The sequence below is a fragment of the Ochlerotatus camptorhynchus genome, unplaced genomic scaffold, assembly GCF_037179485.1.
Source record: "Ochlerotatus camptorhynchus isolate MF236.1 unplaced genomic scaffold, CSIRO-AGI_Acam_v1.1 ptg000180l, whole genome shotgun sequence".
NCBI lineage: Eukaryota > Metazoa > Arthropoda > Insecta > Diptera > Culicidae > Ochlerotatus > Ochlerotatus camptorhynchus.
The window spans coordinates 2,793,938-2,818,417 of record NW_027040670.1 but is presented as its reverse complement, the minus strand read 5'-3'; the positions used below and the strand labels follow the sequence as shown (position 1 = coordinate 2,818,417).

Genomic DNA, 24,480 nt, shown 5'->3' with positions numbered 1-24,480 from the left:
TGCAGATAGACCTACATGTGCTTCTTTTATAAAAACTGTACACCACAATTTATTATGGAAATTTTTGAAATGCATTAAGGATTTGTATTACTTCGTGACATAATATTACTCCACTCCTTGTGATAAAAACAAGCGATTGAAAAATAATCCGGCAGGTTGAAATAAAAAAAATTATATTGATCCAATAAAAAATTCAGTATCTTCAAAGAAGTGCTAAGAAATGCTCTTAAAACCCCAAGGAGGTTCAGATCTCTTAAGATCAATTTCAAAAACTACAGAAAAGCTTCAAACCTTCAAAGATGGTCCAAAAACTTCAGCGAATAACATAAATATTCAGAGAAGTCTCAAAAGCTCTAAGAAATAACTTAGGGCTACAGGGATGCCCAGGGCATTGGAGAACTTTAAAGATCTAGGTAAGTTCCGAGAGCTTCATGGCAATTCCATGAACTTCAAAAAATTTCATGAACTTGATGACAGTTCCATTAACTGCAAAAGCATGTCGGAAGCTTTAAGAGAACTCAAAAAAAAACTTCTGAAAAGCTTAAAGGTCTTTAGAAAAAGTCAGAGAGCTCAGGGGAAGTTCTAAGAACTTCAGGGTGGTTCCATGAATATCCAATAAATTGTGGGAGCCGTACGAAAGTTCCTAAAATTTCAGGAAAATTTAGAAAAGTTCAGGCTCAAAAAAAATTGCAATGTCCAGAAATCTTCAAAGAAGTTGGGAGCGTCATAAACATCAAGACAAATGCGGGAATCTTCAAGAATTTTTGAGAATTCTTTATTAATTCCAAGAATTTAAAGGATGTTTCGAAAACTTCATAAAAGTGCTGGGAACTTCAATATCGTTCAGAACTATGGGGAGGCCGGCGCCGGTGATGTAGTGGTAAGCTTAACTGCTTTCTCATCCCAATGGGTCTGGGTTCAATCCCAGCCGGGGTCGGTGGGATTATTCTGAGGCATAAAAATCTCTGGTCACTTCTTCCTTCGGAAGGGAAGTAAAGCCGTTGGTCCCGGCCCATGTGTGTTTGAATGGGTGCGATATCCTCAGCAGATGAGAAAGCCACCTTCCTGCACATTCGATTGCCGTCAACGGATGCCAGTAACAAGAAGAGGGTGTAAAGTATATGTTTGACTCATAAAACCTGTCAATTTCGCTTTCAGAGCGTCACAATCAGCGATCTTATGATTCGTGAGCGTTCACTCAGAGTGAGCGATCATGAGTCGTAAAATTGCTTATGGTGACGCACTGAAAGCAATATTGACAGATTTTATGTGTCAAACATATACTTCATGACCGCTTCTTGTAATTTACAAGCACTAATTAGCATTATACTATTTCATGGTTTCATAACTCCGAAAATCATTTTTTTATAGCAAGCCAGTGTTCGCTATTACGCCTATTCTTCTTCCGCAGCATAGAGAGAGCATTTTGGAAAGCACAGCTCTGATAATCGCAACGTTCGTGGTTCGAGTCCAGTCGGCAACCTTTTTCGACATGATTCATTTCACTTACTAATACATCAGTATATCTCATCCTCCGTTCATGCGGTCTCCACCAACATTCTGCGATGATGAATCCCTTGTTATTGTAAGCAAATCTTACATCCTCTGGTTGGGTGTCGAAATTTTAAGAGCACAAATATTAGCTTTCATAAAGCATATAGCTTTGTATGAAACTGGAAGTTCGTGTTTTCTGCAGCACATGAGGAGTTCTAATTGCATGAGCAATGCGACAATAGTGCCTGAGATGTGTGTTCTAGAAAACTTGAAGTGATAGGGCATATTAGCCATCATGATGGCCATTGTTGGACGCTTCATGGAATCACCTTAAACTTAGTTATTGTTGTTGTTTATTGCCGACACCTTACATCTGCTGATGCATTCGTGTCTTTAAAAAATGTTAGTGTACAGTGTGGTATTAGTGTTAGTTGTTAAGTTCACACTTAGCTTCTTTACTGCTCCGGTCCCGATTTCATCGCTTCAGATACTGCTGTATCTTTTTTTTTTTTTTTTTTGGTGGGCATTGGCCAGATTTGGATTTTTCAGATATAATCCTTAATAGGACCTAGATTATTTAATACTCTAGTATCCTCAAGTCCGTGCTCTGTCACAATGTTTCATTGTGATTAATCAACACTCAAAGGGGTAAAATATCAAATTTGGGGTGAATTTGAAAGAAAGGGAACTTGGAGTGAGTGTAGAGCGCACTGCCCACTGGACGATTCTGAAGCCTGGCCAAGTGAGTGGGGTATGGGTTTATTTGATTGAACGTCATTTCCAATGTATATATTGATACATTCAAACCATTGGCATTTGAGATAAGACAAAGATAGGATGCGGAGGGCCCGCTTAGGGGAAGCGTAACCCATGTTATGGTTTCCATTTATTAAATAGTTCAGATAGGCTGGAAATGACAGGTTCATAGTGAGAAAATGTACCATATGGGGCCCGTTCACTGATCAAAATCAGATTCTCATCGTCAGGTCCTGCCCAAAAATAAGGGGATTGACGATGTCTTGTCAAGTTTTATTTTGAATTTGCGTTTTGCATTTAATACTCTAGTAAATCTCGCGTCCGTCCTCATTCACAACAGTGTGAGGTGTCAATACTCACTGGGTCATATGTCTTAGACCAGTACCAGATTAGTTTGCTATTAATATCTTCTGCATCGCAGTTCGCGATAGATTACTAAATATGGGTTCTCTTTTCCGACTATAATAGTGTGAGGGAAGGGGGTGAGTTAAACGTTGCGATATGAGAGCGAATAGAGGCAAATAAATAGGCAAGACAACACCATGACCCAAATAAGTAACCAATGCATGCGGCTCACACTTAACTTGTTCTATTTCTTTCTTTCTTCCTATCATGTACTAATATTAACTGCCTGAGGACAAATGAGAACACGACCAGAAGATCAATAGGAGAAAAAGAAAATTCGAACAAGAAAAGAAGAATTAAACTTGCACCGGCAAGAGGAAGCAGACAGAAAGGATCATGCCGGTTGGAGACAGCCAATGTATACTGGACGAAGCTTGTATCTAGTAACCGTAAGTAGGATAAGAATCGTAAAAGGTGTGTGCTTGCTTGATAAGATCCTAACTTTACTTTAAATACACGGTAGGAATCGAATATTCATTTATGATTAAGGTTTTGCCCATTTTTCAGTGGGAGTGGCAATACTCATTGATGAGTGATTTATCGTACCCATTTATTAGTAACTGTTAGCAGCTAATGATTAATTGATTTACCTATTTTAGAATTACCTATACTTCACATCAGATCCTCATTTCCTTCAATTACTACTCCGTCGCAGCACACACCTTATATGGATCGCTAACCTTTATTTAGTTTCAGCATTTTCGACATTATAATCAAAAGGTGAGTTTTAAAAGTATAATTACCATGCATATAGATAAGTTAATGTACCAGAACCTGGACGGACACGAGCCTACCCAGGGGAGGACCCGGATACGACCACCCATGTGTGTCTAGAGTATCACACGAGCTGACGAGTGCAACGGGAAGGACAGTAGGTGTATAGACTAGGGGGTTGGTCCCTAGATAAGCCTTCTTAGCGGAAGGCACAGCCTATGCACTGAACAATTACAAAAATTACAATTCAGATACTGCTGTATCTTTTTTTCCTTGCTTCGTTCCACTACATATTCATCACTTCAGATTCAATTCTTTGTACTTTTCGTTTTCTTATATATTTCATTCATTTCTTCACCATCATATTATATATAATTTTCTTCCTCTCCGTCTTCTGCTAACTCCTTTCGTCATCTCATATTTCTTGCTTCTTGTATTCCCATCCGCTGCCATATTCTTTTCCTCTCCGACAGCTTCTGCTTCCCCTCTGTCATCTTTTCATTTCCAGCTTCTTGGATTTCCATTCGCTTCAATCTTCTTTTGATAGCCGGTTTCACCATCTTTATCGCCATCTTCTTCATCCGTGTTTGTGTCTGTATTCACCATTCTGTCTTCTTTTACCCCTTTTCGTTTTGCTTCGCGCTCTACTTCATGCTCTGCATAACCATCTTCTTCTGCACCTTATCCTGCTTTTTCCGCCTCATCATCCGTCATCTTCATCAGCTTCCATTTTTACCCTTAGGTAGCGGCAACTCTTCTCCTTCGTATTCTTGATTTTCCTTCGTTCTTCGCTTAATCTTCTGCCCCCCTTTCTTCATCTTGTTTTCCATTCATGTCTTCTTCTGCTCCCACTTTGTATGTTTCTTCTCCATCATTCTCTGTCTTCTTTTGTTGTCTTTAACGTCCTCTGAATCCGCTTCTCTCTTTTCCTCATTTTCACAATGTTTGATAGATATTAGCTTCATGCAGGAACTTCAGTAACCGCTTTTCACTGTCATCATCGTTACATAGTGCCCTATAAAGACTAGTTGGATTGATTTCATGTTTCGTCCTGACTGCTTACAATTTCTTGCAGTTTAGAATTACGTGCCGGACATCCATTTGCATGTCGGTGACGATGATTTCTTTAATAGAAATTCGTGTGTCAGCCTGGTAAACGAGTGAGTACTCGCTGGTCGGCAGAATTTTTCTGATCGATCCACTTTTTCGTGTCACGTTTTATCTCCTTGAGCTTGACTTCTATAAGTTGCGCCCATCGTGCCTCCCACTGTTGACGGACGGCTTGGTTCATTGCCCTAATGGCATCTTTTCCTGGAATACCGATATTGATTGGCGGATTATTTCATGCTTCTCCGGCGAGTCGGTCCGCTTTTTCGTTGCCACGGATGCCGGCGTGGCCGGGAACCCAACATAAGTGAATCGGACGGCTTCGAAGCAGACATTCAATTTCTTGGATCCAGGGATGCTGCGATTTGCCATTCTCTATTGCTGCAAGACAGCTAGCCGAATCGGACAGAATGATCGTGTCAATTATTGTACTCACCTCGTTCACAGCCGATTTGATCGCATAGGCCTCCGCCGAAAAAAACGCTACATTGTGACGGAAGGCCTATTGCACTCTGCACGCTGCCGCTGATTACTCCTGCTCCTACTCTGTCTTCACACCTAGAACCGTTGGTATAGATAGCCGTAGCACGGTGAAACCGGTTTGCCAGCAACTCCTGAATGATGGGACACACTGTATCTGGGGGATCTCCCGCTTTCACCTGTCGTTTCACGTCCCAAACAATGCGTGGCTTGGGAGCATACCACACTCGATTGGCAAAACGTGTCCGTACAGCGATGGTCGGAAAAATTATATCAACCGCCGCCAGACGATCGGATACACGTTGAAAGACTGGAAGGTCGACATTTCTGCGATCCTTTTCCAGCAAGCGAATGGCAACTCGAGCTGTAGCTTGAAAAACCAGAAGATCGAACGGTAATGTGCCCGCTTCAGCCATAATCGCTGGAATCGGGCCGGTGACGTACGCTCCTGAGGTGAACCGGACCATCCGGTTGTAGATGGGTGCGAGAGTTTGCACAACCGTATCCTTCTCTCTGCTGACAAGTCCGATGCCGTAAAGAATGCGTGACGTAACGATTGCCGATCCTATGCACAGAAGAGACTCGCATTGCCCTCTTGGAAGTTTAGCCCCGATTATTTTAAGAATTAGCAGCCTTGAGTCGCATATAGTTTTCATAGTCTTACAATGCTGTTTGAAAGTCAGTGACCGGTCGAGGGTGACACCGATGACTTTCAAACGATTCGTCTTCGGTACAACTACACGATCGATGCTGCTAGGTTCTCGACGGGCGTTGGGACTGCTGTAGAAGATGTTCGATTTCGTAGCTGATATTTTGAACCCAACGCTCTTCACCCACTTATCGACAGCTTTCACCGCGGCTTGTAGATCGCGATAGAACGGTCGTTACTTATTTCTCCGTACCACCAGCAAAATATCGTCCGCATATAAGAGCACGGTGACAGTATGTGGCACCACTCTGAAGATTGGCTGCATCGCGACGAGGAACAACGTGACCGAAAGGGAACTCCGTTTTCCAATGGCATTTCACTCGATAAATGTTCCTCCACGTTCACTCGGAATGTTCTGTCGGCGAGGAAACTGTTCAACACATTGAACATCCGCCCACCTATCTGCCACTTCCGCAGAGTGCGAAAAATGCCGTATCTCCAGGTGTTATCATATGCCTTCGATATGTCGAGTGATGCTATCAAGCAGTGTTCATCACGATTTGGGAAGCGACCTATCCAACTCCGCCAAGTACGTTTTAACCCCGCGTCTAGCTCTAAAAGCTTGCTGCATTTTGTCTAATTGTCCTTTTGACTCCAACTCCGTCGTCCATATACGATTCACCATGCGCTCGAGCACCTTCGCGATACAGTTGGTTAGAGTGATAGGTCGGAAAGCTGCAGGACCAGACTCAGATAAATGCGACTTCGGCCCGAGGTCTGTGCTCTAGAAAACTTCAAATGATAGGGCATATTAGCTATCATGATGGCCATTGTTGGACGCTTCAAGGAATCACCTTAAACTTAGTTGAATTCAGACTAAGTTTATCTAATCCACGCCTAATTCCACGAAAGTCCTGAAATTCGCGTAGTCGTATAACCCCTAAACGTTACTATTTCTGCGTTCTTCTACTCAGTATGCAAAATCGGTCGCCATTAGGCCTTCGAGCCCCTTACTACCAAACATTGATAAAATCCTCTATCGAGCTGCTGCTACCACCGTTCGATAATACTGCTAGTGCTCGGAACGACGACGACAACGGCAATAACGCGAAACAAAATACCTGCAATCAATTACAGCAAATGACCTTCTGGGATTGATTCAATTATGATTTCTGACCAGCACACTGTTACACAACATAGCTTCAATATTAAAGCCATTTTGCGATTTGTGCACAATTTCGGTATTTTAACGGACTTTTTAACGTTTTGAAACCATTTTGGAGCATCGAAAGTCATTACTACCATAACCATACTTGTCAATGAAAACGTTTAACGAATTCAAGCCATTTTACCCTTTAGAAAGGAAAATTGGCATTATGAAAGCCATTTCGATGTTTTTATTAATACTTCAGAAGCTTTGAAGCCATTTTAGGCGTTTCAAAAGTAATTTTACTGTTGTAAAAGCCATTTCAATGCTTGAATGATTATTTGTTATGTTTTTGGCGGTTACAAATCTATGCTTGCTATATAAACGCCAATTTAGTGTTATAAAATCAATTTTGAAGCAGTTTTGACGTTTCGAAAGCCATTTAGGCTATTCAAAAGTAATGTTGGTGTTGTGAAAATCATTTTGTCGGTTCAAAAGCCATCACGCCGTTTTGATGATAACGGGATTCCCAAAGTATGCACCATTGTTTCTAAAGCATCGCATTGCGAAAGAGATGTGCAGTGTGCATTGGCTTTACACCGGTCCTTATAGATATGTGTGCACATGCAGAGTGTGTCAACAATTCCTTTATTTTTAATATCATAGGTTTAATACAATATTCTGCCATGCACACGATCTACTATCCGTCCGACATGAATTTTGAAGCATTTGATATCTGAATGTGCTTTGCGGTGAACTGCACGGAGCTCTTTGTGTGCTCTTTTAAGCAGAGTGCACATCTTTTAAAACTGTGCGTGCTTTCTCTTTTGCTGACTCAATTATTCTTCTCTCGATATGGTAGTGATGCAGAAGTATATTTGGTCTCTAGTAACAACGATTGCCGAACTAATCATTCTTTCCCTTTGGAAAGACCGATTTTGTAAGGTAGTAACCGGATTCATGGCTGTGTACAGCCTAAATATTGCACAAGTAATTGGAGAGATTAAAAAAAAAATCTATCCCACAAATCGATACCGATGAGAACTTCCTTAAATATTAAGAGCTAATAAACCTACCTTGCATCCTTCGCAGGTGAACGCTCCAAAGTGAAACCCAGCTGCCGGTTCGCCGCACACTTTACACTGTTGATTCATCTGGAAAGAGCCGAAGAGAAAAAAAAAAGGGAAAACTCATTAGATACAAATTGTTCCAGTTCAAGTCCAGACATCAGGCAAACGCCCACTCCCGAACCCGAAGCCCGAATCCCAACATTGTAGTAAGCCCTGATTTGTGGCATCGTTCCCACACGTCTAAGTTCAAATGCGCCCCAAGTGGCATGATTTAGAGCCATCCGGGATCCACCCCTTTCCATTGGACGGAGCAAAATCCATCCCGTGAAGGTAGTGTCATAAAAGAACCCCGAGCATCCTCGCCGCGAAGAAGGTGAAATATGCTTCACTTCTGACACCGTCGTCTCACATCGTCTCCGTCTTGGAGGGACATAAATCGTTCGTTCGTTCCCGCTGGCTGGCTGGGCTGCCTTCGGACTCAATCGACGACTGACTATTGATGAATGTCTCCAAACTGTCCCGGGGTTATTTTTTCTAATTTAGTTAGAGTGGACGTGCAAGTTTGTTTTAGTTTGCTAAATGTTACGCCACGCTCGGTTGCCGCTGCTGCCGTTAAAAATGACCACTCATTAGCGAGGTGCGAGCTGCCTGCGGTCCCATCTCCATACTCCACAGACGTGTTTAGCGAGATGTCGCAAAGTGTGTGCTGCGATCGATTGGAGAAGATGGCCGAGTCCATGTCCCCAGTCCAGCAGAAGCACAAACACACAAAACGGTAGGTAATTTATTACCGATAATTTAAGGCTGGTAATAATATTCAATATTGTTCGCGATCGCTAGCCAACGGCGAATGACAACCGTTGTTGGGCTCGTCCCTCTACTCGGGCAAGATGGCGGCGGCTGACGGCATGTGATCTAGAGAGACGGATGCTGCTGGGTATTGCTTCTTAATATGGCTCTTTTTGTGTGTGTGATAATGATCACTTTCTCTGTCCCAATTTGCTGATGGTTTGCGCATCTTCTCAGCCCGATTTTTTTGTCTCCTGCATGGACTCAGACGGGACCCCAGACGACCATCAAACTTGTACACCGGGCGCGAGCGGGCTTTGTGAACGGATCACGTGCGCTTATCATGATACGTGAAAGATGGCGCGACGCCGATTAACTATATTTATACGTATAAACATACACACATCGAATGGTGTAGTCATTATTTGTAATTCAATTTAACATTTTTAATCCATTGGCACATGCTGCTGCTGCTGCTGTTGCTGCTGGGCAAAGGAAGCGGGCGGGTGGGATGCATTGAAGCGTGCGCGTCACCCCGTGATTTTTATGGCTTGTTTTTTCTCCCGTCGTCGTCGTTGTCGTCGTTGTTGAAGTCCGTTTTGGGAATGCGCGGGGGAGGGGAAGTCGATACTTGCATTTTTTATTACTTTCAACTCTGACGCTGACCTGTACCTGTGTGTGCCGCGCGGGATGGACAGAGCGAACGGCACCAGAAGGCGGTCTATGCGGATAGATCAACGACGACGGATGACAGTCAGCGGTGGCGTATCTGCCAAACAGAGAAATTCAGCAGCTCAACACAGGTTCAGCTGAATAGAAGCAACCAACGGCGGTTGGCAAGGAGAAGGCTTATGTTTACAATTTTATAAACTTGTTTTAAATGCTTGGATTTGCACGGTTTGGGGTTGCGCCGATGGGCTTTGATAGTCGATTAATTTCGCCGTCGTTACAAGGTGGGTTTGTGTGGTGGCAGGGAGGTTCGCAAGGGAGGTCAGCAGTAGAAGCGTTGAATGCCGTTTTCTTCAAATGAGATTAAGATAGGCCCAATTGAGTTGTGTTGATGGAAGGAATTCCCCGGAGACGTTGGGGAATTCGGTTGAAAACACTTCAGTGGTTGAAAATGGATATGGTCGTCGTTGGTCGTGCCAATCGGATGCTATATGCTATGTGGGTAGAAGCTAGTGAAAGTGAGCTGGATGGACGAATGGTTTGGTAGCACAGTCCTTTGGTCTTTTACTGGAAATAGAAAATTAGATGGATATCCGAGCGCTTATCCGTATTCACGGAGATCGCTAAAAAACTACATGTTGGTGGTCTGGGCAGATTCAACTAGAGAAATTGATTGACCACTCCTTGATTCGAGCCAATAATACAGCGTAGTGTTTCAGAAAAGTACGAACACAATTTTTGGTGTAAAAATCGGTATTTACAGGAAAAGTTCTGAAGCAGAAAGTAAAGTTTTTGAAGATATTGCTACTAGTTTCCAACTCATCTTTCAAAACTGACAGTATGCTCTTCTCCATCAAATTGCGAGTTCTCCCTCATATGATGGAGCGTTACTTCAAATTTCACAGATACAGTCAATTGATGTCATATGCATTCACAATTAATTGATGATTAAACAAAGCCAGCTGATGTCAGATGAATTTTAGGACAATTATAAGACCATTTAACATTTCAGTACTCGCGCCAACTTTTGTAATACGAGCACTTGCGCGTTGTGCAAAATAAAACAGTATGTTATTTTTTATATGAGGGTATTTTATGAAATATGATAATCCCCAAAATATTTTTCAATTATTGGTCTATTGGAATTTCATGAAACATGTTGAGTTTCACGTTGAGTGCAATGATGCCACATATACAAATTTATCTGTAGTCAATATTTTGATACATATACAGTGTATCTCAAAATTGAGCGTACAGCCCAAGTAACATTGCAAGCTTTGTAGAGGTTTTATAGCACTCTACAAGTCTAAATCATGATCCATAGAACCTTCATAAAACCAAAATTGTTTTGTTGGAGATGTCCTTATATTAAACAGTTTTAAAAGTACAATTTAAAGGTTACGTTTCTGGCTGCTGAATCATTATAAATTTATCAATTATTAATACAATGTTGGACTTATTTGGTTGCGTTTATTAAAAGTAAGAGCAATTTGAGAAAACGCCTTTTCTTCATTCACAATGTTTCAAGAAATGTTTCTCAAAGGTGTACGCTCAATTTTGCGATACACTGTATATGTGTATACAGATTAAAGATTAAGAAAAACTTTCAGATTTTTCAGATAAGCAGGATTAATTTTAACTCTGGATTATTTCGATAAAAAATCTTTTTTTTTTCATTTTGATCACGAGCTCCTAACCCAAATAGCAATCTTTTGCTAAATGACAGGCACTGTGGTTAATTCTGTTATTGGATTTGTCGAATCGGTAAACAAGACGTTTAAACAACTCACCCCAGGTCAACTGAATATTTGAATAACGTACTATCAGAAATAAAGAATATTGTATGCCATTCGACTAAACATCCAAATGAAACTTTTATTTTGAGACAAAATATAATAAATCTGATAAAACAGAGGAACACAATTGCATAAAGATACATAGGTACAGATGTAACTATCCCAAAATGTTTGTTTTTGTTTCTTTATTATGGAGACTTTTAGCCTTTGGCAGATGTCACTACTGTTATATGCATTTACTGCTTTCCGTTAATTGTTCACAGAAGACAATGCGGTGTAAAACATGTTTGGTCCCTCTATACATGTATTTAGATAAACATCCGAAGTCCCTCTTTTTTTGTATATTCTGAACAAGAAATGCTTTATAAATTCGGTCGTTATGGAAATGCATATATAGAGGTACCAGACATGTTTTGCAGTGTCCGGAACTCTATTTTGTAGTCTGTGAGAGGAAAATCACAAATCGAGTGTCATCAAAATAAATGGAATGTACAAAGATTGAGCTCGTAAGGGTGAGAATAGTCTGAGAGGCAAAGTAGCTTACTGTCTTGGTAGTAAGGTTGAAAGTAAAATGTATTGAAATGGACTGTTTTAGTTAATTTACAGCCACCCTTCCAATCCATGTTGATATTTACTATCTATATGCACTTGGCCATACGAATTCTTGATAACTGCTTGTAATTATTGAAAATAATTGATTATCTCTTTTCTTCCATACTGAATTTCAACGATACCTACCAAGAAAACAGCGCCATCTTTTGGAATATTCATTATGGCCATCACTTAATTAATCATGCTTCTGCGTTTATTTTTCTACATATGTCACTGCTGTTCTTAATGTTTACATCTATGTAAAATTACGCATAAACTTGGTTCCGTTAATTGTTAACAGAGGGCAGTGCGGTCATGTATGGTACCTCTATATATGCATTTAGATTAACATCCGGAATCCCTCCTTTTTACATATTCCTTAGTTTTTTACATATTCTGCTCACATAATACTTTCTAAGCCCCGCCTCTAATAGGATTTCTCACCGTTTTTCATGAATGGGAATGTTATTCTAAATGCATAAAAAGGGCTACGAGACATTTTTTGTAGTCTATGAGAGGTAAATCACAAATAGAGTGTCTTCAAAATACATGGTATGTTGAGAGATTGAGCTCGTGAGAGTGATTTTTTTTCTCTAAAAATTCCATTTTTTGGCTCTCTAGGGACTGATAGTAAATTGGGTCAACCTGTATGGGAAAATTCTGTTTCTATTTAATCGTAGCTTGTTTAAAAATAACAGCCGGGAAAAACAGTCCCTGACTGATTTTTTGAGGTTGTCATTCACCATTGTTGACCTGAACATGTACCGAAAGCCGATTATTCGCAATTCTCTTAATTTTTATATGAAGATTTTTATTACTTCCTGCCAGCAGAACAGCGCCATCTCTGTGGAAAATGGCCACACTAAGCTTATTTTACAGAAATCTGTGAAATTTTACCGAAATCTCAACAGTCCGGTGATTTTTCACAGTTTTCCAGTAATTTGTCAACAAATATCTGTGAAAAATCACTGTTTACCGAATGTTCAGCTGTCGAGATTTCGGTAAAATTTCACAGATTTCGGTAAAATAATCTTAGTGTGTATGATTCATTGATTTTATTTCTTCTCCTATACTTTGATTTTTTTTTCAACTCTCTCCAGATATTACACTTTTTATTTTTTTTTTTCTTGTCCATGAATTTGTATTACAATTTTCCTTTAAGCTTCTTCCGACAGCCCTAGGAAGATCTTTCATACAGTCCCCAGAAGTCCTCCTGATTTACCCCAGAAGTGTGTTCTAACACTCTTCAAACTTCATTTCTCCTAGAAATGCCTCGGGAAATCCTTCTAGCTTCCTTTTTTCATGATTTGTTTTCCGTTGACCTTGTTTTCCGTACTGAGTACCAATGCTACCGACACCAGGGAGGCAACTCTCACCCTACATATCACAACCGAGGACCAACGGCATTACTTCCCTTCCAAAAGACGGCGTGATCAGAGATTGTATGCCTCCGAAAATCCTGGCGTTGCCGACTGGGATTGAGCCCTGGCTCTTTGGGGTGAGAGGCAATCACACTAACCACTACACCACCGACACCGCTTCTAGCTTTCTTTGGAAGATTCTTTGGACCTTCCTCCAGAAGGAAACTTCTTACGACTACTCCAAGAAGCTTCTCCCAAATTTCACTGGGAAGCATCATTTTAGTTCTCCCAAATGTATCTTTGAACTTCCTGTGGAGGTTTCGCCAGATCTTCCCGGAGACTTGCTCTAACTTCTACAGGATATTTTTTCAAGGTCAATCTGGCTTTCTCTGTAAATGTACTCCGACTTCTTTGGAAGTGCTTGCGACCTAATTCAGGAGTTTCTACTGGCTATGCTCGCAAGATTCATCGGGCATCTCCTGTGACATTCTTCCAAATTTCCCAACGAGACTTTCAGGCTTCCATTGTATCTTTCGGATTTTCCTGCAAGTTTCGTTGGACTTTTTTTTCTGGAGTTTTTTTTTCCAATGTCCCCCAGAATGACAACGTCGTCTGAAATTACTTTTTATCTTCCTTGGAAGTTTCTTCTGAATCAGAAGTTTCAGAATAATTTCCGAAGTGCTTTCCGTCTTCCAAATTCTAGCAAAAGTTCTATACAACTTACGATTTTTATTTTTAAATTAACACAAGGTTCTTCCATTTTGCTACAAAATTGTCTACATTCCAAGTAATATTGCTAGTTATATCGCGGTTTTAAAGTACTCTACAAGTCTAAATTATGGTCTACAGAACCCTCATAAAACTATAATGACTACTTGGGATGTTTCCCCCGGATGCTGCATTTATCATTCCGACGACGGTTCTTCCAAGTTGCAGTTACTTTTGACATCCCCTAGAAATCACGGTTTCAGGACTGGGATGTCCCGGCTAGGAAACACTATTCCAGACGTGCCCAACTGAAAGTCGAGATATTCCAGACGGAGATTTCAAATATTTCTTATGGGGATTCCAAACGCTTTCAACGGGAACTCCAGATGTTTGAATTGGGAACTCCAGAGGTTCGGGACGTTCATGAATTAGATTCGAAACGTTATCTATGGAAAATTCAGATGTTCCAGATGGTGCTTCCATAGACATTCATGACGGAGATGAGGCAAGTGAGCAAGTTTCTGGCCCTAGCGTCTAACGCAAATTTGATATAAAAGTGTATGACTTTATTCGCTTAGATATATGACAAAATCTGTGTTCTAACCCTGCATGAAAATAAATTTGGTAAAAAATTATAATAAATAGAAAATGAAGATAGGGCCAATCAGCGGCGCCGGGTGAGAGAACGTCTTCCCCCAAAAGGCCTGGGTTCAATCCCAGTCGGCGCCGCCGGGGTTTTCTGAGACATACAATCTCTGATCACGCCTTCATTCGCAAGGGAAGTAAAGCCAATAGTCCCCGGTCTATGAGTTGATGGGCCGATAGGTAGGGTCCAGGTGTAGGAGCTGACTCCCTGGCGTCGGTAGAATTGGTGCTCAGTACGGAAAACAAGATCGACGGAAAACAAGCCAAGGAAAAGAGCTAGGGCCAATTAGGGCACCTTTTGGGTCAAAAACTGGTTCAGACGTGCCCACTTTGAATTCGAGATGCTGCCGATGGACATTCCAAACGTTTCCGACGAAGGTTCCAGGCACTTGAAACGACGCTGCCGTTGATTCCAGACTTTTCCAACGGAGATTCCAAATGTTTTCGTTGGGGGTTCCAGACGTTCCTGACCGGGTTTCCCGATTATCCTGATGGAGGCTCCAGACATTTTAGACGGAAATTCCAGACGGGGATTTTTGATTTATTTTAAGACAGGTTTTGGCCAAAGGATCTAAGACCTTTATGAAATTTTGCTCGTAGGTAGAGTTTATGATTATATGAACGAAAAATTGGGGTGGCTAATTTTTCAGCCAAATTTAAGATAAAGTTTTCGAAGTTTCCCAAATTTTTTTTCTTTGACAATTCATAGTTCATGAATCAAGCATCGATGATAGAATAACGTGCAATAAACTGATAAGATAATTATCTGAGCTATCCATGAAAATAGAACCTGAATAAATTTTCCTCGAAAATTTTCACGGTGGAGCGGTCGAGGAAATTTGCAAGGAAAATCAGGAAAAATCATTGCCTGGGAAATTGAGTATTTTCTAATGATTTTTTTTTAATTCTCTGTGTCTGGAAATTCCCAAAACATTTACTAAAATTTTTCGTAAAAACTAACCACTCCAAATCAAAAAAGAAAAGAATTTCATTCATATAACCATAAACTGTAGGCAAAATGTAATGAAGTTCAAAACCCTTCGCTCTATTTTATCTGATAATTAAAAAACATCCCCTAAGGTCGATTCAAAACTATATTGGCTTGGATTACAAACTTTCCCAACTTAGATTTGAGAAGCTTCAGACGGAGAATTTGGATTTTCCTGACGATGATTCCAGACGTTGACGAAGGACGTTTCAGACGACAGAGATTCCAATAGCTCTTGATGATTGTTCAAACTTTCCAGACGTTCCCGACGACAATTTAAGACGTTTTTGAAGATGATTTTGGAAGCTCCCGAAGTTGATTCAGGACGTTTCCAACGGAAACTGCAAACATTTTCGATGGGAATGGAAGAATTCATCGATGGAAATGATAGCGGCGCCGGTGGTGTAGTGGTAAGCGTGATTACCTCTCACCCCAGCAGGCTTGGGTTCAATCCCAGTCGGTGCCGCCGGCATGTTCTGAGGCATAACATCTCTGATCACGGAAGGGAAGTAAAGCCGTTGGTCCCCGGTTCATGAGTTTGATGGGTCGATAGGTAGGGTCCAGATGTGGGAGCTGCCTCTCTGGCGTCGATAGCATTGGTGCTCAGCACGAAAAACAAGATCAAGGAAAACAAATCAAGGAAAAAAAATCGATGGAAATGGTTCTCGGGAATGACTCCAACGGGCAATCAGGCGGAACGGTCTGCTTTAAGCTGACTGAGAGGTTAGGAATGTTTTTAACTTTTCATGGAGTGTGATCCGTAGACAGGTAAATTTGTTTCCACTGCGTTAATTATTGCTAAATTTAATGACCATTTTCCGAAAACATTCAAAAAGTTAATTTTTTAAAAGTGATTAGCAGGGAGTGAGCCAAATTTTTTAGAATCCGTCAAGTTTCTCCGGAACTTTTAAAAAATCCCTTAAAATTAAGAAAATTCATACCATTTTATGGTCGGTTCGTGGATCCATAGCAGATCTAAAAATCCTTAAATCTACTTTTAAACCCTTAGAACTGACCTGGAATTTGGTTCATCCAGAGATCGTGAAATGTCTCTATACTGTGATGGTTCCTAGTTACCAAAACCTTAATCCGAAAAGAGATTAATATCCCCATTTCCCCAGCAGGAATGAATATCTCAATACCTTAAATTGGTATGGATAGTCCTGACATAAGAGGTAAAATACCAAAAAAATGATTCCAAATTCAAGTATGATAACATCATAATTGGCAAACTAAATATGGTATTGACAAGTCTGACAAAGGAGGTAAAATACCAAATATAATTCCTCAAAAATGTTCTAAGAATAACGAACTACTAAATAATTTAGTTAGGGGAATTTACGTATTCTCGGCAACCTAAGCAGCGACCTTCTTTCTATAGCCTTTTTCTCTAAGGAACGCACACATATGCAGTATTGGTTTGTTTACAATCTTTTGCTACCAGCTGCGTTAACAATTTCAGTCGAAAGAATTGTCAAAAACTGTTTTTGAAACGCTTTTACAAAGCTCCAATCTTCTCTAGTGAGAGCGAGTATTGTCGGCAACCAGTTTTTCTTCGGCAAGCGTTCCATTTGAACTGCATGTAAATCTGCTGTTCTATTATCGGCAACTCGAAATCAGTTACAATTTGTAGTGCGTGTGTTTCATTTCAAGAAAACCTTGCTAGATTGCTTTTTCTCAGTGGTAAAAATATAGTCAAATTGAAGCTGAAAGCATAAAGAATCGTTTGCATGCATTCAGCGAAGTGTTTTCGTAAGAAAATCCAGTGAAAATAGTGTTTCAATTTGGGTTGCCGAAAATAGTCTGGCATTCCGAAGCCGTCATTTCCCCTATTATAATAACTATCGGATCATCAAAGTTTTTTTACATGCCATAATTCCGCAATTTGTTAGTTGAAAGGTATTCTAGTAACAATCCAATAACACTTTTAGGTGTTATAGTCAAAAAAATGAACGATCGTGTTTTGTTATTTTGGTATTTATGAAATATTTTTCAAAATATTTAGATAACTGAATAAGGTGTTATACCACAAGCATACCAACATAAAGTATCAAAAATTAAGATATTGGTAAGATATCGGTTAGTTATCAGTTCTTGTTTGGGTTTTTAACAGCTCTTGAATCACAAATCATCCACGAACGTGAGATTTGTGATCTTCACTCCCAGGTAACATTGTAAATTTTATCGTTGGTTTAAAGTATTCTACAAGTCTAAATCATAGTCTTTAGAACCCTCATAAAACCTTAATTAATACTTGGGTTGAACTAAGCAAATTGGGGGATAGCTTCACGATGTCCATGCCCAAGCATTATTTCTCGTTTTATTAAGGTTTTCTAGTTCATGCCAGGTGTATAACCTTATCAAAACCATAATAAAACCAACCAGTGTAGCTGATTGCATTGAATGACGCAATGATTTCGGTCGAGTCTGAGGTGACCTAGATGTGGGATATTTTCAATTGCGAATATGACAGATCTAGAGTTGTGGTTTTCATCGGTGGTGAAACTGCGTACCATTGTGAGCTTGGTAGGGCAGTAAAATAGTATCTTCAGACAGGCTTGCTTCCACTCACTTGCTATAAAAACATGATTTTCTGAATTTTGCAATCATAGGATGTTATAATCATAATTTATACTTGTTAGATACAAGAAGAGGTTGAAAGGCAAGTGTTTGACACATGAAACCTGTCAAATTTGCTTTCAGATAGTCACAATCAGCGATTTTATGACTCGTGAGCGCTCACTCTGAGTGAACGCTCACGAATCATAAGATCGCTGATTGTAACACTCTGGTAGCGAAATTGACAGGTTTTATGAGTTAAACACTTGCCTTTGAACCTCTTCTTGTATCTTACAAGTACAACATATTATTATAACGTCTAATGATTTCAAAATTCAGGAAATCATTTTTTTATAGCAAGTGAGTGGAAGCAACCCTTCAGCAAGACTTCAGATATTAGAGTTCACATCGAGGATTAATAGAAAGTTTCTAAGTTCCAGTTAATAGGATTTATTTGCATTATGCTGTGAACATCCAGGGAAGATTCAAAATGGAATCGCTTCAACGGTCCAAACAATCCACATGAAAATTCCGCAAAACTAAACACCAGTTGAAAAATCGTCTCAATCAAATAAGCAGCCTGTAGTTGAAAATCATTCATCCAATAAAGCACCGCAGCTGTAAACATCTTCTTTTTTTTTTGTTTCGATGCCCTGAACCGAAAAGGTCATCGCCAACCGCTGAAAATCCTGTCCGCAGCTCATCAACTCCAATAAACACCATTCTTCTTTATGGAAATTACCACCTCGCATGATTCTCGATCGCTTCCATTTTTCCCATGCAGCCTCAAATTAATAATTGCCCATTTTTATTGGCCAATAATTTCGCATATTCACCCAATAAAATCCGCAAACGCCGGTGGTGTGTCGAATGAGATCACCTCTTCGGCTCCTCCTCCTACCAGCTGCTCTTCTTCACCTTCGTCTGCCCGCCTAGAACGAATGCAACATTTTGATTTATTTCCTCGTCTGCGGTGTCGGCGGCGTCGATCATCCCCAGCAAAAAGCGGTGATGAAAGGGGGGAGGGGGGGGGGGGGGTTAATCGTGTATTCGTCGGTTGCGTATGTGTTCGAAAATGCAAAGTAATAGCAATTATATTTACCCCAAGAGAGTATGGGATGGTACATTACCCGGGCATCGCGAGTCCCCGCCTCAGGAACCAACCGAGCGAATGAGATCTAATCGCACACTCCAGTTCCTATTTCGTGAGAAACTATCGTAATAAAAATCGTGTTTATTTCTTCATTACCCTGGCTATTATTATTATTACAGAGGGCTCTCCTCCGATGCTTGGAGAGCGCGTGTGAATCGCCAACAGCCACCCTGGAAAAGCAACACTGGTGTTCAAAAACCGGGACCCCACCGCAGAGGGAAGCCCGCTGTTCAGCTCACCTTACAGCGAGGTCGTCCCATAGACACGTGATGCATCAAAATCACGCAATCCAGTGTAGAGTGATCCGATCTCGGCACGTCCAGAGCCGCCTAGTCGCAAAATAATAGCCTGTAATAGTTTAATTTTCCATATCGCTCACAACCTGTGCTGGGTCGGCGGATGGACGAACGGGTGGACGGGGGAGACTGAGCGCCGCATCCGCAAATGAATTGTGCACTCATCTCGTTATTTTTGTCTCGCGGTTTGATCTCGCGCGCAATTGTTGTCAACGGAGATGTGATGCACACACACACACACACACACACACAAACCGGGCACGGCACCGAGAGCGAGTACCGGATGTGATAAGTGCATCGTCTTCGTAGAAGACTCGTGTTCTAGTATATAGGCTCTCGATCTTGATACGCTAAGCGATCGTTATGAACTGGTCGCTCTCGGAACGCGTGTCCTTCATGGTTCCGTGCTTCGGCCACCCCGCCATGAGCGAACAATGGCGAATGTCAACGTTTCGCCTTTTAATGAGATTTCCTCCGGACATTCTAGAACTTGATCCGAACGGGTCGGGGTGGGAGGCGGTTAGGGGGAATGTTCTGCACTTGTACTGACAGCTGTTACTGACACTTTGGCTACACTTTTCCCGAACGGGAAGATTGACAGAATCGCAACCGTCGATTAGATGGTTATCAATTTTCTTTCAAATGCCAACGTGGAATGTCTACAAGGCACATATCCCACGCTCCCAAAAAGTAGCTAAACAGCAGAAGTCACACCGTTCCAGGTGATGCTGATGGCGATGATGATCGCTGCCATCATCTGGCTAGTTGGCTAGAGCGCGCAATCTGCCGAACAATGTAATTCGTTCGTTCGTTTATTCGTTCGGGCATCTGTTTCCGTCGTCGTCACACCAGCAAAAAGGGGGCTAAGCAAACAGAGGGCTTTCTGTCCCGAAAGCAGAATGACTCGTCAAATCCAATTCAACAACACCCGAAATCAGATTAAATGGTAACACACTGCTAAATTCCCGCTTGACAAATTGTCGGTAATCTTTTATTCCGCGTGAAATCCGATTTGGATCATCATTCCGTCCGGGCTCTGTGCGAGCAGCCCGTGGAGGGTCCCATGGGTGCTGGATAGTTGGATAATCATTTTCTCATCCATCTCACCGCCCCGCCACTACCTTTCCCGCTCGGCTCTTGTCGAGGCTGGAAACTGGAAATCATCATGGGTCGTCATCGTGCAAACCGTGGCAAATCGGTATGGGGAGGGTTGGTTGAATGTTAAGACCCGACCGGCAAGTCATCGTGCCCGTTTATGATTGATCTGGTTTCGTTGATGTCGATCACAAATGGTTGTGCGTATGTTTGACAAGGGGGGGGGGGGGGGAGAGAGGGAAGGTAGAGTGGAAGTCCGTTGGGAACGCTATTGGAAATCGATGATGCTGAAGATATTAATCATTTGTCAACTGGGTTAGATTTTCCGTTTGCGATTGGCAGGAAAGTAGCGCTTCTCCTTGGTGGCAATAGGGTAACGGAGGTATTTTTGACCGCTATGATGTGTGAGGTATGATTTTGTTACAAAAAATAGTTAATTCTTCAGGTCTTTGCAAAGCGCTGAATGTTTTTGTCAAAACAAATCGTTGTACAATGCATTTTGACAAACACAGAAGCAGGATGTATCAGGCTGAAGACGCTATTTATTTTATTTTGGACCATCAATAAAAAAACATTTTGGCCCACCTTTTCTACTTCAAGCCACTTATAGAAACACATTTTGGACCAAATTTGGAACATATTTTGAGCCACCTGAATGCACTGGTTAGTTGACATGGCGAAAATATGTTTTCTCTTGATAATGACGATCATATTGTCGCCATACCTCAGATCGCTATTCTAACATATTTTATCGCTTCTTCGAGCTAAGAAAAGATTTCAGCAATAACCATATTCGCATGTTCAAAATGTATACAATTAAAAAAATAATAACTCTTTAAAGATGAGTTCAATTTTACTGAAAACAAAAATGAAAGACGCTAGTAGTGTAATAACACAGACAAACAGACATAGCACTTGCAAGTTTTTCATCGAACAAGCATTTATCGGTCAATTTAAAAGTATCTTAGTTGGTAGTACCGCCACCTGAGGCGCACATAGTCAATTCCCTTGCGTTTGACGTTTTCACACTACTGCCATCTGTTCAGCGTACTACTCACCACAGTGCACAGTGGTCCAGAGCGGAAACATACATGGAAATTGGGTTTTCCGCAAAATCCACTGGTTGTAGCGTTTTGATGTCTTGAAAAGAGTTGTTGATAATGAAAAAGCGCATCTTTTCATTGGATTAGTCATTAGGGTGATTCAGTTTTAAGGTAAAATTTAAAATCTAACTCTTCAGGGACATTTTTGGGAACTGTTTTTCACTTCTTAAAAGTTGTAGAGGATGCAAAACCAAGCATTTTTATCCAAGACGTCAAATTTTTATCTCATCATCTACGCATTCTACGAACTGAAACAACTAGAAGGTTAGGGTGATTCATGAAAAAACAGTTTTTGAACATAACCTTTTTTGCTTTGTATTTAGAGAAAACTATTGTTTAGAACACTTTTAGAACTTTTAGAACACATATTTTGATCACCTGATTATGGCGTTTGGACCACTGAATCAAAATATATAGTCATGTAAAGGTTAGAAACAAGTATTTTTCAAACTAATAAAGCTTTAAGACGCACAAGCCAATTGCTAATCTATTAAAAGTAATGGAAAGAAAAAATGGTTCTATATTTGCAGAGCTATCATTTTTTGACGTAGGACTACGTCTGTGATTTCTATATGGGGGTACACTTTGTGAAAACCGAAAATGAAACATGTAACGAAATTGTGAAAGATTTTGATATTTAATAACGTAGTTGCCCCTGGACCAATTTCAATAATTTAATCACCAATCAATCAGAAATATTTCTACGCATCGATAGCAATGCTTCCGGATTTTCTATTGAGAAACTATTGAAAAAGTGGTAAATGTCGCAAGTGATTTTGTTCGATTCTCTTCATCGACTTTCTGTTTCGTTAATATCTCGACGACAAACATATTCGCGTTTTTTGTTCTGGATGATAGAAGAGCATAGCAGTTCAACATTTTTGAAGGACAACAATAACAATAACAAATAACATTTAATATACAAGACCACGTAGTCCTACGACACCATTGCGTACAACCCCATAGGGCTGTCCCTTGTAGTTTTTAACTCGAGAATTTGAATTAGAAAATTATCATTTTTTTATGGAAAAAAGCCATAGAACATGAATAAAAGTGACAAGTCCAATAGACCAATACTTAAAAAATATTACTGAAAGGTTATTTACTGAAAGGGTAAAGAAATGTGATTTAAGAAGATTCCCAAAGGAGAAGATCTGAGCAGAATTCCAGAATTATTCTGACATGAAGTCCTTAAAAATTGTTAGATGAATTTGGAGGGATTTATGTCGAGAAGAATGCAAGTTTTATGTGTAATTCTTAGGTAATTTTTAAATATTTCGAAAGGAGTTGTGAAAAAAAAAAACTGTAAGGAAAATTCATATGTGATTCTGAGGAGATGTGTATGAGGATCGTGAGAAAAATAGCCGATGCATTTTAAGAAGAATTCCAAGAGAATTTTTTCTGGCGATAATTTCAACCCTAGTGCGAAAGATTCTTCGCAGAGCCCCAACAAAAATTATTGCTAATAATTAAAAAGAAATTCTTTAAAATACTCGAAGGGGTTTCTAAATAAAATTTAATTCATTCTAGAATTCATATCATGAGACTTATGAGTAACGAAAAATTAAAACCCCGGAAAAGAATAGTTCAGCATAGGTTTTAACAAATATATGTTTCCAAAGTCCAGCATCTTCAATATTTTCTTTTAAGTCCAATTAACACTTTACACCTGACATTGAAACGACAAAACTCAATTTGAAATGAGTGATTTAATTAAAAAAAATAAGACAATAAACTGAAGAAAATTATGCAGCAACTAGAGCAAGACATTCATTTGGTAAAACATCACTCTGTTTTAAAGTTGTATTCTAAAATTATGGTGTAAAAATGTGTTCCTTTGGTATGGATAATTTTTTCCCGGTTCTCTCATCGAATTCCCGGGTTTTCCCCGGTTTTACCGGTTACATTTCAAATTCCCGCATATTTCCCGATATTCCCGGTTTTCCTGGTTTGCTGGCCACCCTGTTTACAGTAAGAAATATTCAATACGTTATGTCTGTTTGTCTGTGGTAATAATGTTCATGGAACTTTCGCAAAAATTGCGAAATTTACGTAATCCGTGAGGTCATAACAACCCTGTCGTTGTGTTTTCACCAGAAGCTCACCGGAGCTTGGGCTTGGATGACCGTAAAGTTTGTAGTTGAAACTCCGTGATTGACAAGAACCCTCAAAATTGCACATAGATCCAAATGAATATGGCGAAAGAGGCCAGGAATTTAACCCACGATCTTCTGCTCAGTAACAGGGCTGTTACAAGATTTTCTAAATTTGATCTGTGAAATCCGCGATTTCTCAAAATAAATCCGCGACTTCAAATACTAATCCGCTTTTTTGTCGCCTAAAAATAGCATTTGTATACTACTACATGGCATTTCAAGCTTATTGCTTATAGCATTTTAGATTTTTGCCTGCTCTCAACTTAGTGTTCTTTGAAGTACTTTCACATTTCAGTTGAGAGCTTTCTATGCCTGTACCATCCTCTGCCCAAAGGAAGTAGATACATTTTCCAACCCGAAAAATGCCGGACGGGAATCGCAGTCGCTTTCAGCATGGATTTGCTTTGTAGCTGCGCTCTTACCGACTGAAGTAAAGGAGTATAGTTTGTAACCTTTGATTTTTTTTAAATAACATTGTATCATCTTCAGTTATTGATGTATAGTATAAATTCTGAGTAATTAGTGAGCATAATAAAACACCCTTACATTATGAGATTCTATCGAATAAAACCAGCTCAGATTTGGTGAAACTCTGACGTATTTTGCTATCCTGAATGTTGTAGTTAATTTGAATCTAGTTTTCTCAATTCTTTACCGATTCAAACCAAACACCCTGCACACAATCGAGAAACTACCAGAGTTTTATAAATCACGCTTGTTGGTCACGTCGCTTTTGTTCATTTACACGG

At 40.2% G+C, this 24,480-nt stretch overlaps 1 protein-coding gene across 1 annotated transcript in view; it reads right to left on the bottom strand.

Annotated features, from left to right (window-relative positions):
* The window catches only part of LOC135701934 (knirps-related protein-like), a 161,527-nt gene that overhangs the window by 20,511 nt on the left and 116,536 nt on the right, over positions 1 to 24,480 (bottom strand). The window contains exon 2 of the mRNA XM_065222886.1: positions 7,829 to 7,906. Coding sequence (XP_065078958.1) covers positions 7,829 to 7,906 — 78 coding nt within the window. The remainder of the gene's footprint in view (positions 1 to 7,828; positions 7,907 to 24,480) is intronic.